The 14,814-nt window shown below is 35.8% G+C and overlaps 1 protein-coding gene across 12 annotated transcripts in view; it reads left to right on the top strand.

Annotated features, from left to right (window-relative positions):
• The window catches only part of PPP1R9A (protein phosphatase 1 regulatory subunit 9A), a 297,335-nt gene that overhangs the window by 152,500 nt on the left and 130,021 nt on the right, over positions 1 to 14,814 (top strand). For all 12 annotated transcript variants that reach the window (XM_032402107.1, XM_032402108.1, XM_032402118.1 and 9 more), the window contains exons 3-4: positions 2,504 to 2,636; positions 10,606 to 10,726. In XM_032402107.1, the coding sequence (XP_032257998.1) occupies positions 2,504 to 2,636; positions 10,606 to 10,726 (254 nt within the window). The remainder of the gene's footprint in view (positions 1 to 2,503; positions 2,637 to 10,605; positions 10,727 to 14,814) is intronic.

The following is a 14,814-nucleotide window of genomic DNA, read 5'->3' as shown; positions in this document are numbered from 1 at the left end:
TACTCACATAATTTACCAGACTATGAGCAAGCTGAAGATGAAAAGTATCTTACATTATTTCTTTTCTACAGAATGAAATAGTGTTATAGTCCTCTGATTGCTAGATACCTCAAAAATTATTTAAAACACCATTTCCCAATATGGAGTCATACAGTTATTTGTTTTATTTAGTTTCAGGATACCCCCAAATGAACTTTATAAACTAGCCCAATTGAGGAAGAACACTTGATAGCAGAGTGTTTTGGGATCCTGAAAAAAGTCAGGAAGGTGTTAATTTACTTGAAACAGTTCTCCCATACTTATGTTTTACACACACACATACACACATGCATGTATGCACACATGCATTTATTTATTTATTCACTTATTCTGTGGTAGCAAAATTGAGCTATGTTCCAGAATGGATATCAATTAAATCTTTGTTCTACAGTCACATATATATTCTTGGACCTTCAGCAGATGTAGACAAGTAGCAAACATCAGTGGAATAATTTCCAGTCATATCTGCCAGTAGTTTGCAGGACACGTAAGTTCCAGATCCAGCTAACTTTTTTTGTGTGTTGTTAAAGTGTGCTCACCTAGGCATGTTGCTTTGTAGTCCACTCAGCTGTGTTTTATAAAAGATATGGATATAGATGTGGATTTTTTTGTCTAAGATCTTATATTTGAAATGTGCGTTCTATCTCTTCTACACTCAAATATATGAATTCTTGTTTATTCTCTAAGATTCAGCTCAAATATTTTGCCCTTCATGAAATTCTTCCCTTTTTCAGGCAAGTAAGAAAGATTACTTGGCATATTCTTCTGTTACAACAGGTATCGCATTATACTGTGTTTGTTTACATTGATTTCTGTGTCCCTACCAAGCTGTGAGCTACTTGAGACCATACCTTCTCCAAGGTCCAGCACAATGTCTGACATAGAGAAAGGTACAAACCCTATAGTTTAGAAATACGCCTTTGGATGCAGTAATGTTTATTATGGTGGGGAAATGTGGTAGAGACCAAATGAGTGGCTTGAGGCCATGAAAACATATTGAAAGTCAGGAAGAAAAACAGTATTCATCCTGGTACAAATATTATAAATGACATGATTTTGATAAATTTATACCACACTACATCTGCTCCTTAATATATACAACATATATTCCTGGTTTATAGGTTACCATATATAGCATACGAGAGTTGCCAGTTTTCCAATAATAAGAATGTAAAACGCACCTGGACCAGCAGGACTAGCTTTATAGGCAATAGATTGGATTTCTTTCATCTCTGACCTTCTGTTCTGCTTTCTTTTTTTATTATAGCTTCTTATGTATATTAAAAAAAACTTCTCCTAGATTTTAAGATTTTGAGGACATTACAGAGTTTTTTCGGGCACCGTTTAGATACTTAATATTTATTAAATCTAATAAAAAATGTCAGTTTTTATTATACATGTTAATTGGACTTGATGAATTATGCATTTCTTTCTTTTAGATATTCCTCCGTGAATTAAGTAAGGGGTGGTATACCTGTTTCCAGTTACTTTTCAAATAGAACAAATTCAGCAGAAATAAGGGCAATCAGGTTTCTTACGGCCACATCTGAAGACCATATTTAGTAGTAATCCTTTGAATGATTTAGGTCAGAAAGAGCTCTTGAGCAATATTTTGATAGTCATTTCATGGAAAGGCTCAATGAGAATCTAATATGGATCTACATGCAAGTTAAATAAGAGATGACAAATGAGAGCTTCATGCAGCTCAGTCCAGTATATACGTGCTACCAAAGCGAGCAGCTCGGTACAGTATAGAAGTCAGTTTCAGTGATTCTGTGATTGAAATATAATTATAGTACCGACACACCACAACACCGGGGCTTGTGTAGGTCACAGCATGAAACGGATTCAGTGTGGGTGTTTGCTTAGGTAGTAGCTTCAAGGTCCTTTACCATAGTTTCATCAGGAACCAGCAGAGCATTGCAGCTAATATGGTATACTCAGATTCCATAAAAAGCAATGAATATTGCTATTCAAATAATATATCCTCTGGCTACTGTTGTCTCCCTGAAGTGGTAGAATGACATACATTTTAAAATGTAAGTTATTTTTATTCTGACTCAGTTTTCCTTAATTCTTAACATCTTCATTGATTTTATTTATTTTTTTTTATTTATTTTTTTAAAGATTTCATTTATTTATTTGATAGAAAGGGACAGCGAGAGAGGGAACAAAAGCAGGGGGAGTGGGAGAGGGAGAAGCAGGCTTCCCACTGAGCAGGGAGCCCAATGTGGGGCTCGAACCCAGGACCCTGGGATCATGACCTGAGCCGGAGGCAGACGCTTAACGACTGAGCCACCCAGGCACCCCCTTCATTGATTTTAAAGATAAAACAGTTGTTTCAAAGAAATGCATTGGTCAAAATCTTTAACTTATATAGTTTTAGATACTTAGCAGGTTTTTTATTTAAATTAATTAAGCCATCTTTCTGGATTATCATCTTCTTGTTGACCTCCTACTACAGGTTTTCAGCACATACTCCAATGAAGACTATGACAGGAGGAACGATGAAGTGGACCCCGTGGCTGCTTCTGCCGAGTATGAACTTGAAAAGCGTGTAGAAAAGCTGGAACTTTTCCCAGTGGAACTAGAGAAAGGTATATGAGCTCCACAACGTTTGTAATATCATTATATGGCTATTTTAATAACACAAAAATGACCATTTTTTTTTTTTCACATGTAGACCCCCCCCCCCCCCCGGAAGGGTTGGAGAAAGTGTTAATTCTATTGGAGGATTTAATTTCTTTATTAAATTTCAAAAGTAGTTGATATGAGCTCTGTGTAGATGGTAGACTGAAAGACTCTTTCTTCCCTTCCACTTCCAGCTAAAAGCCATCTGCTCTAGTTGGCTGGGATGGTGACTGGGAGTAGGGAGGTGTGGGTGGGGCCTGATGTTTGGTCGGTACCCTTGCAGAGGGCTGGTGCTGGTGAGTGCTCAGAGATAGCAGGTGGAAGTGGCGGGGGGGGGGGGGCAGGTGGTTGGGTAGGGCAGGTGGAAGTGGGGGGGAGGTGGTTTTTGTGTTCTTAGTGGAGGGAGAGTCGTCATGGTTGGGCTCTGAATGTAGTAAATGGTGGAGTGCTGGGCCTTTAGATTATGGATTTTGGAATGCAGACAGTGGAATCCTCTCTGAGGGGAGAGGGCTAAGAGAGAGCAGGGAGAATGGGAGCAGAGGGACTTCCTCTTGATTTCTTCTCTTGGAATCTCAGCCTGCCTGCAGTGGGAAGTGAGGACCCATGGGACCAGAGACTGCCATGTTTATCGTCCTGTAAGATGGGCACCCGGGAATGGACTGGGACCCAGTGAACAGGGAAATACCACATCTCAGAGAGCCTTACAAAAAAGCAGAACAAACAGATGACAACTTGAATGACAAAAAGAAGCAAATGAAAAATCAAATGAGGGTATCAAGTATGGCTTTAAAAAGACATTCTTAGGCCAATCAACAAACAAAAAAAACGTTGATTTTAAAAATTAAAAATTTCAGTAGAGGAATTGAAGAGGAAAAGGTGGTATTGTTGAGACTCAAACTGGTGATCTAGAAGGTCAAGCATAAGAAATGAGCCGAACTAATTCTTAAATGATAGAGTAAACATATACAAAAAATCATGACGGAGACCCAAAATATAAATTGTAGGTGACATAAGGGGAAAAGACATAGAGGATGAGAGACATAGTAGACAAAACATGGAAGAAATTTTCCTGAGCTCAAAAAAGACCTGAGCCTCCTATTTGGAAGGGCTTATCCAACTGATAGAGAGACGACTTGGAAAACACCCCGCACTTAGGCATAGCCTGGGAGAAACCCTCATCTTCAACATAAAGTATAAATTTTACAAAATACCACACTCAAATCAAAGCAAACAAAGAAGCAAAGGTACTTGCCAAAACAACATTATTAGACTAGCATCAGATTTCTCATTTGTAACACTGGACGTGGGAGGCAGACATAAAATTTCACACATCCAAGAATCCTGTGTCCGTCCCAGAGAGCATTTACCTCTCTTCTGGTGAAAGAAGGAAAGTTGCTGATAGCTAAGGATCTAAAGAACACATCACCTGCATACTTCCCAATTAGCAAGGAGGAAAAGAAACAAAGAACAACTTGTTCTAAATAGCAAAGATGAGGGAAAAGAGTTGAAAAATGTAACTTTTGGGCATAAAATTACTTGGATTAAAAAAATGTAAAGAATACCGGTCATTACGCCAGACATGACTGGCTAATTGTTCCCATTAAGAGACACTTTTCATTTGAGGTTAAAAAGGATGTAAGAATGATACTTATATTTTTCATTCATTTAAAACGTAAAAACCATTACTAGCTTATGGTCCATACAAAAACAGCTGTGGGATTTGGCTGTGGGCCACCGTATTGCTTATAATAGCAAAAATGAGAATAATCCAGATATTCATTAATGACAGAAAAGGGTAAAATGAAGGAGGCTCAGTTCCATGCAGCAGTGTGTATGATTCTTACAAACATGAAATCGAAGGGGGATAAAAAGCAAATCACAGAAGAAGCCATTCAGTATAATTCCATTTATTTAAATTTCAAAGCCAGGAAAAATTCAAAGGCATATTGTTTAAAGATACACAAATAAGTGGTTTTAATAAGTGGTTTTAAAAATGGAGGTCATGATTGGCAGGATATTTAGGATAGTGGTTACCGAGGGGAGAGTTACGATATCAGGGAGAGGTGCAGAGTGAGTTTTTCAGGTGTTGGTAGTGTTCTGTATCTTTGCTAGCATGTGAATATTCGTTTTATTTTTAAACACAGTGTTTTGTAAATAAATGTTTTCATGAGCTCTTTTGTGTTTTTCACACAAAAAAGTTAAAACTAGAAAAATTAAGCTAGAAAAGAGCCAAGTGAAGTAGAATTATTTTTAATCTTTTGAGAAACCTCCATCCTGTTTCCCCAAAGTGGCTGCACCATTTTGCATTCGCAGCAACAGCGCACAAGAGTTCCCCTTTCTCTGCATCCTTGCCAACACTTGTTATCTCTTGTTTTTTGGATGATAGCCATTCTAACATTCTGACTCTAATAAGGTGATTTCTCATTGTGGTTTTGATTTGCATTTCTCTGATGGTGAGTGATGTTGAATACCTTTTCATGTCCTCTTTGGAAAAATGTCTATTCACTTCCTCCACCTATTTTTAATCACATTTGGTTTTTTGCTGTTGAGTTGCATGAGTTCTTTATATATTTTGGTTATTAACCCCTTATCAAATATTTTCTCCCATTCTCTAGGCTGTCTTTTCATTCTGTTAATGGTTTCCTTTGCTGTGCAGAAGTTTTTTAGTTTAATGTAATCCCACTTGTTTATTTTTGCTTTTGGTGTCAAATCCGAAAAGTCATTGCCAAGATTGATGTCAAGGGACTTACCTGCTGTTTTATTCTAGGAGTTTTATGGTTTCAAGTCTTAAATGTAAGTTTTTTTAATCCATTTTGAGTTGATTTTTATGTATGGTATAAGATAGGGGTCCAGTTTCTTTCTTTCTTTTTTTTTTTAATGTGTCTGTCTAGTTTTACCAGCACCATTTATTGAAGTGGCCATCCTTTCCCTATGGTATATTCTTGGCTTCTTTGTCGTAAATTCATTGACCAAATATGATAAGTTTATTTTAGAGCTCTCTATTCTATTCCACTGATCCGTGTGTCTGTTTTTATGGCAGTACCATACTGTTTTGATTGCTACTGTTTCCTAATACAGTTTAAAACCAGGAAGTGTTATGCTTCTAGCTTTGTTCTTTCTCAAGTTTGCTTTAGCTATTTGGAGTTTTTTTTGTAGTGCCATACAAATTTTAGGATTATTTGTTCTATCTCTGTGAAAAATGTCATTGAAATTTTGATAGAGATTAAATTGAATTTATAGATTGCTCTGGGTAGTATGGACATTTTAATAATATTAATTCTTTGAATCCTTGAGTATGGACAATCTTTCCACTTATTTGTGTCTTCAGTTTCCTTTATCAGTGTCTTACAGCTTTCAGAATTTCAGATCTTTCACCTCCTTGGTTAAGTTAATTCCTAGGTATTTTATTCTTTTTTGATGAAATTGTGAATGGAACTTTTTTTTTTTTTTTTAAGATTTATTTATTTATTTTTAGAGAGAGAGGGAGAGCACATGGGGAAGTAAGGGCAGAGGGAGAAGGGGAGAGAAAATCTTAAGCAGGCTTCACACCCAAACAGAGCCTAATGCAAGGCTCGATCTTCGGACCCTGAGGTCATGACCTGAGTCGAAATCAACAGTTGGATGCTTAACCGACTGAGCCACCCAGGTGCTTTCTTAATTGCTCTTTCTGATAGTTTGTTGTTAGTGTATAAAGACCTAAATATGATACAAACTATAGATTATACTACCAACAGACATTTTTTACTTTCAAATTGAGGAAACACTTAAAAAAATAAATTGAAGAAACACTAGAAATATTTCAGTTAAAACCAGGAATCTGATTTGGAATGCTCTTTAAATGAAATAGTATAAACAGTAGAAAACAGAAGATGATAAGTAACCTTTTGCTGATTTTTATTATAGGATATGTATTATAATTATATATATGAAAGCTATAATGAGAGGCCAAACTGATTCTAATTTTAAAATACTAGAATTGAGGGGTACCTGGGTGGCTCAGTCGTTAAGCGTCTGCCTTCGGCTCAGGTCATGGTCCCAGGGTCCTGGGATCGAGCCCCACATCGGGCTCCCCGCTCAGCGGGAAGCCTGCTTCTCTCTCTCCCACTCCCCCTGATTGTGTTCCCTCTCTCGCTGTGTCTCTATCAAATAAATAAATAAAATCTTAAAAAAAAAAAATACTAGAATTGATAAGATTATATATGTAAGAGGAGGTCAGGTGTCACATACATGAAAGAAAATTAGTCATTTTATCTCTATATTTACATTAAGCACATAAATATGAAAATGGGAACATTTCATTTACAATAGCACAAAAACAACAAAATACTTATTAATCACTAAGAAAAACAGTATTTATCTGTTGAAAATCCATCTTTGACAGATAGAAGATGTAAACAAATAGAAGGATATACCATATTCTTGGATGAAAAGACTAAGTATGGAAAAGTCCCTCCTATTCTTCATCTCTGATACCTACAAATTAATATATAAATTTAATGCAGTTCAAATAGAACTGCCATCAGGGTTGGATTGGGAGAGAGGATTGCATAATGTAATACTAAATTTTATATGGAAAAATACAGACCTAAGAGAAGTATGAAAAAGAATGTGAAAAGTCTTAATTTCTTAAATATCTGAATTTAATGTAAAGCCTCTATAATCAGAACAAATTGTATTCATATAGCGATTGATCAGTGGAACAAAGTAGAAAATCCAGAGAAAGATGTTAGTATGCATGAGAATTCGATATACGACGTGTATGATATTCTAATTTAGGATAATAGGGTGCTTTACAAAGTGTTCTGGCGTAACTGGGCATCTGTGTGGAAGAATATAAAGTTGGGCACCTTCATTTGCATTATATCATATAAAAAACAACTCTACCTGGATTAGATAATTAAATACTAAAAATAAAGTAATAAAGGTATTTGACAAAAAACTTATAAGACCACATAAATCCTGTAGGCATGTTGGAGGCGGGGCTTAACCAAAGTGGAAAAGCAGAAGTTATAAAAGAAAAGAGGGTCCAATCAATCAATCCAAAATTTTAAGCTTTTAAAGGCAATATTGTCAAACAAAGACAATAGATAAATGATAAATTGGGGGGGCATCTTCATTATGACATGGAGATAATATGTATAATATGCTAAGAACCTTAAAAAAGAAAAAAGAGACAGGGAAAACTCAGTAGAAAAAATTGGCAATTTACCAAAGAGGACACATGAATACAAGCTCAGATCTCACTAGCAATAAGGGGAATGCTAAGCCAACGTGAGCTTCTTTTCTTAAGAGAAAAGGTAAGCTCTGAGCTCCAGAGTGTGGTGACAGCATCTTTCATGGTAACTCAGCCTCACAGTCTTTTCCACTGTTTCCCAGCTGCTTTGCCTACTTAGTGCTTTTTCTGTCCCTAGGAGGGGCTAGACAGAGGAAGACCAGGGGGCTGCTGGGTTCTTGACAGTCACAAGAATCAGTGGCCTTCAAGGATATGGCTCTGGAATTCACCCATTGTTGACATATCTCACAGAAAGCTGTACAGAGATGCAATCAGTCAGCTGGTCTCTGTGTGTTGATTGTATTCTTCCTTTAATTGTCTTTCAGTTATCATCTTGTCTTTCAGGCAGTCTGCACTGGAATTGAGGATGGCTCAAGCTATTATCGCTTTTCCTACAATTGGGTTTTCAGCTCTGCGAATCTGAGTAATTTTCCAGTGAGAGCAACAGGGTTGCTAAGGCAGGAAGAAAGATAATTTTACTAAAGCCTGAGTCCAGGCAGGGAAAATGCACTTAAAAACGAAGACATATGATTTTCATGCAGGATATTTGCAGGAAGCAACTACCTAATGGCACGGTGGTACAGAGAATCCACATTTGAAAGGTGCTCTTTGAATGTACTAAGGGAAAGTTTCCCTTACAGCCCAACGTTGGCTTGACACGTGGTAATTCATAATGAAGAGAAACTCCTGTAAATAAAATGAATGTGAACAAGAATTCAGTTAAATGCTTAATATATACCAGATTTCATGTAGGAGAGAGAAGCCCTTTGGCATTATTTAGTGTGGACGATTCTACAGTGATCATCTCTTAAATGACACAGGAGCAAACACTCTGGGAGAAACACTTACATGTATGTAAACACTGGGAAGGTCATCATTCATCCTTTCACCAACATGAATAGATTCCCACACCAGGAAACTCTAGGAATATGATGAATGTGGGCAGAAGTTCAGCTATATAGCCAACCTTCTATACACGTAGGACAATTCCTGTGGGAGAGAAGAAACTTTGTACATGTGACCAGTGAGGAAGAGCCTTTAGCACAGATCTAACTTTTCTTTTCCCAAGAAAACTCATTCTGGGGAGAAACCCTAAATGTTGGAAAATTTTTAACCAGAGAAAGCCTCTGGATGAACTTGAGTATCTATACCAGAGAAACAATGAGAATGAAATAAATATGGGAAATCACATATGTGCGAACATTCTAAATACAAGGAATGAAAGAACTTCTCCATTGATGACTCGTGCACTAGTCACCATTAGAGTTCTCAGGCTGGAGAGGCGCCTCTGCCTAAAATCAGTGCGGAAGTACCCTCCTCTGGGGATCACACTGAACAGTTCCTCCAGGGCGAACACTCTACGAAGCCCTCTTTAGTACACAACTGAGTGAACAAATCACACTTCTGTCGAATGACATGTTTTTAAACATATGTAGAATACAGATGTAGGATTATAAATTGTACTTAGAAACACTTAAAGCAGCAGTTGGTGACAAGTAGTAATAATCAATGAGATGAACCCTGTTCAAGAGATTACTGATGAAGAATACTTAGTGTATTAAATGTTATTGCTAAAACGTCTTAAAAGCATCAAGCATTCTGCTGACTAGATGAGCCAGTTTTCCTTTAGACAACCCTTCACTGTTGATTAGCGAGTGTCTTGTTTTTTATGCAGCTCACACAACGTGGTTCCAAAGACTCTGAGGCTATCAGAAAATAACTTTCAATGTTGACCAAAAAATGTGGAATGTGAAATAGTGTATCTTTTATTTCATTGATGTTAAAATACGTATGTTCATGGAAATATGGATAAACACATTATTGTAAATGAATTTAAAAGCGTATTTGTCAGTGTTGTTCATCGGGTGAGGAACATGGAAACAAAAATGAATGCCGGTCAGTAGAGAAGTGGTTGGATAAGTTACGATACCATCTCACCATGAAATATTATGCGATCATTAGAAGTGATTTAAGGCTATGTAAGTTGATATCCATGAGGTATCATTGAATTAGGAAAGTAAACCGCAGAGAGAACTAGGTTTAATACGATCTTATTTGTATAAAGCAAATAGGAAGGAAAAATGAGCCATTGTATATACACACACATATACATATATGTATGTATATTTATATTTATGCATATATACATATATATTGTAGCTGTTGCTACTTTTATATGCTTGTATAGTAGGACTGAGGAAAGTACTGAAAGACACATGCCACCTTATTAAACATGAATAGGGATATGAAACAAAAAAGCAAAGACCACGTAAATGAAGGGGAAATTTTAGATACATTATGATCACATTCATTTAAAATAATATATATGTGTTTTGGCATGTATACCTTTGTGTTTAAAATATATTATTTAGAGAGGCTGTGTTTTAAGGAAGATTGATTACTCCATGATCAAATTATTACTTTTTCTTGGGATCACAAATAAATAGCCAACTGCAGTAATAAAATGAGATTAAACTCACAAGCCTTTCGGGGGGAGCTTATTTAACATCTTTACTCCCCAACATAGAAAAAAATATTCTGCCAAGATAAGCCTGTCATATAGTCCATAAAGAACAAAACTAAAGGCAAAAAAGAGGTCTCACCAGCTAATTGTGGGCCAGTGTAAAACTTAGGTTGTTGCATTGTTTTTCCCTTTTTCATAGATGAGGATGGACTTGGTATAAGCATTATTGGAATGGGTGTTGGAGCAGATGCCGGACTTGAAAAGCTGGGAATATTTGTCAAGACAGTAACAGAAGGTGGTGCTGCCCAGAGGGATGGCAGGTAAGCTAACTGCTGTCGTTAATAACTAAAATGCTAACTACCATCGTTAATAACTAAAATCTTCTAGAAATTTTATTGGGAAGTTTTTTCAGTGGTAGCTTTCTTCTTTTGATTTTTTTAGGACAGAATTTCGGAGTGTGTCTCAGATATGGAAAAGGTTAAAATACTTCAATTACTTTCTGATTTGCAGATAAAACACCTGCTTTCTTTAATATATATTAGGTAAATGGGTGGTTGGATCTACTATCTCTGTCTACCTTTGGTGCCTATCCCTTCATCTTTCTGTCTAGTGGGAAAGAGGCAGAAACATGGGTGTATATTGTTTCAGAATATGTCCTGTGGAGATCAGCATATAGTTTCACTTCAGAAATATCGAAACAAATGGTAATATTTCTGGCACTTTTGAGAATGACCAAGGTAGAAGGGAAAATAGGAACCCTAACTCTGCAATGATGATAATTCTGGAAATCATGTTTCTCAAAATGTATCCTATCTAAAAATACAAGTTCTTGAGTGCCAACTAAACTTGTGGAATTAAATCTCTCAGAGAGGACTCTGACAGTCTTTACTTAAGCATCCACCTTGGGTAATCTGGAGGCACACCAGCACATCAGATCGTTGTTGTTTTATGTCTCAGCTTTCATCATCTCAGGCTGCAATGTATGTAAAGATTTTGATGAATCCTCACTCTTCGTTCCTCCCGCATCAGGTTGGGGCTGAAGCAGAGGTTGGCAAAAGAAATAAAAGTAGGTCCAAAAATATGAGTGCCAAATTCAAAGAAATGTCATCTTATTTTTTTTTTGGGAGCACAGAGTAACTGGTTTTGATTGTTTTTCAAGAATTCAGTATATATCACTTAACCATCTTGATATCACTTAACCAACATGGTAAAGCATGTTGAAAATCATTTGTAAATCTCTGGTGGAACACACAGGTAGCATTATTTCTTTTGTAATCCTAAATACACATATTGATATACACAGATATTTTCCAAGGGGAACTAAATTGATTTATTTAAATAGAACGCCACACCAGGATCATCTCTTTCCGTGAGGCTAGGTTCCACATCACAGTCAGTAGCCTTATTTGTATTCCCGTGGACTTGAACAGAGAAGGTCTGAAATGAATCTTTTGAGTGAATGTTCGGTTGATTGAATGTGTATCACACTTAAAACAAAGTAGGATATTAATATTTTGTGTTAAAATACAATTTGTTAACAGTCTTCCCCATTTTCAAGTATTTAAGGAAATAACCTCTTTACCCTTTCAGTGAATTATATAATGGTAGTAGCAAAAATTTCCGATTATTGATTTAGAAACTTTCTTCCAAGTGAGCTAAAATTTGTTTGTAAAATCTGTGTCATTTCCCTTTAAGTTCCACGGAAAATTTAAAAACTATTCCAAAATGATAGGAAATACTTCTTATTGTTAGTATTCAAACAGTATGAAATTATTATGAACTATCTCTCTTAAATTAAATGGGCCACAAAACCAAACCAAAATACAAATTGATTAAAAAACAAAAAGGTAGAAAATTTTGCATTTAGCTCTTAGCCAATTCCCATTGTTCTAAACTCAGACCTATTTGTTTTTCCATCACTCACTTTTAAAATTAGGTTTGTTTTTCGTTAACCTGTTTCCTTCTTTGTTGTCCTACATAGGTTCAGTATTTCCACCGGTAGGAGAACTTGGCTCTATCAGTCCCAGTGTGCATTTCCTCAGTCCTTTTAAATGGATATTTATCTAGGAGAGTAATCCTGCTCTTGCTACAATAGATGCTTAATAAATATCTCAGTGAATATATTAAGGAAGGCAATTTGATGAAAGGAAGAGAATCTTTGGGAACATGTGACCAGGAGTCTAATTCTGTCCCCTCTACTTACCAGCTGTGGGATATTGAACAAATTAACTTAATTGTCATGTTATCTACATTGCAGGGTTGCTGTAAGCATTCAGTATGCTTATGTAAATTAAAACCTTCCACAGCACTGTGTATGAAACAAAACTGTTCTTGAATGAAGTAGGAATAAGCTTTATTTTTAAATGTATTTAAAAACAGTTATTATGGGAAGTCTTAAGAAAAACTATAGAAAGATGTATAAAATATGTACAGAATCATAAAATTTTAGAAGTTCAGAAGAACTTTAGAGATCTTTAAATTCATACTTTTTGTTTTATATGTGTTTAAAAATTGATGATATATATGTGTATGTATAGTCTCATTATTAGACCTATGGCAGTGTTCACATCTTTTAAACTATTACATTATTATTCCCACCATTACTGTTGTGCTCATTTGCACAATTTTAAATGTTTGTTGTTTAAAATTTATCAGTATAAAAAGATTACAAAAAGAACAGTTGATTGCTTCCTCCAGTTAATAATTTTTTTAAAAAGTTACGTCTACTTATGGATATAGAAAAATACTGTGTTAAGGATTTACAAAGCACTATGATCAGTATGATGCCATTCTTCTGTGAATATGTTTTCTATTTGTTCATCCCTCCCCCCAACCTCTCTTTCTCTTTCTTTTTCTTTCTCTCAAAAAATGTAGAATTAATACACATCAAAATATTGAATGGCTCTTTTCCATGTGAGTTTTTAAAAATTTCAGTTAATGTGGAATATTTAATTTTTCTACAGAGAATTTATACTTGTATATATATTTTAAACTACAACTAAAAATAATAAAGTTACCATGTGACCTCGGGAAAGTTGCTCTTCAGACCTCAGTTATGGACAAAATTAAAGTTCTGGATTAGGTGTTCTTTATAATTCCTTTTAGCTTTAAAAGGATAAAAGTTTTGGGGTGCCTGGGTGGCTCAGTCGTTGGGCATCTGCCTTCGGCTCAGGTCATGATCTCAGGGGTCCTGGGATCAAGCCCCGCATCGGGCTCCCTGCTCCGCGGGAAGCCTGCTTCTCCCTCTCTCGCTCCCCCTGCTTGTGTTCCCTCTCTCGCTGTCTCTCTCTCTGTCAAATAAATAAATAAAATCTTTAAAAAAAAAAAAACTCCTCTCATAAAAAAAAAATCTTTAAAAAAAATAAAAATAAAAGGATAAAAAAAATTTTTTTAACCCTTCTAGCTTGCTTTAGTTTCTTTCTTTTTTTTTTTTTTTTTAGAGACAGAGAGAGAGAGAATGTGTGTGTGCGTGAGTAGGGGAGGGGCAGAGAGAGAGGGAGAGAGAAACTTAAGCAGACTCTGTGATGAGCCTGGAGCCAATCGCAGAGCCTGATGCTGGGCTCCATCCCGTGACCCTGAAACCATGACCTGAGCTGAAATCAAGAGTCTGTCCTTAACTGACTGAGCCACCCAGGCGCCCCTTGCTTTAGTTTTTCAACTCTATTTAAGAAAATGATTTCAGTCTAATTTCAGATTCAGTCATATTACCTTCAAGGGATGTTAAATAAACAGACTTATAGACTTACCCAGGACATTCTTTTCTCCCTCCTCCCCGCTTACTGCCCCCACATATTTGTTGTGATTGTTTTTACCCCTTCTAAACATCTCATAAACTCACCATATTTTGAGCACTTTTAAAAATTTGCCATGGGCATTTATCTCCTGTGTCATTCAGAGTGTAGTTAAAAAGTTTGAGTCTTCCTTCCTTTTTGATATTATGTTCTACATTGAAATTTTCTTTTGTCAAGCTTTTCATGTCTGTGTGTACCTTTTTATATGATGCCTGAAACGTAGGGGTTCTCAATAAATATTTGTTGAATGAATGAATACTTTGTGCTTTAATCACTTTCAAAACATTTACTTAGGCCTAATGTTTTTCTCCCCCCTCCCTTCCCCCTCCCTTCTTTTTCTTTTCTCTCCCTCTTTCTCTTTTTTGTGCTATCCTAACTCTTAACAATCACTTGCAATTGAGCTAAGTGACGTGAGTTGATAGCCATTTCCACCATCTGTTTTAGTTTTAAATTTTTAGTAAAATAACTACAAATGATATTAAATAAGATTAATTTTAGTAAAATAAAATATTAATTTTATTAAATACATTTTTATTTATTAAATATTATTTTATTAAAATTAAAATAAATATTTAGCAAAAATAGTATTAATAATAAAACCATTAGCTTTGCTCGCC

Source organism: Phoca vitulina, unplaced genomic scaffold (genome assembly GCF_004348235.1).
Source record: "Phoca vitulina isolate PV1807 unplaced genomic scaffold, GSC_HSeal_1.0 scaffold4, whole genome shotgun sequence".
In the NCBI taxonomy this organism is placed as follows: Eukaryota; Metazoa; Chordata; class Mammalia; order Carnivora; family Phocidae; genus Phoca; species Phoca vitulina.
This window is presented reverse-complemented; position numbering and strand designations above follow the sequence as displayed.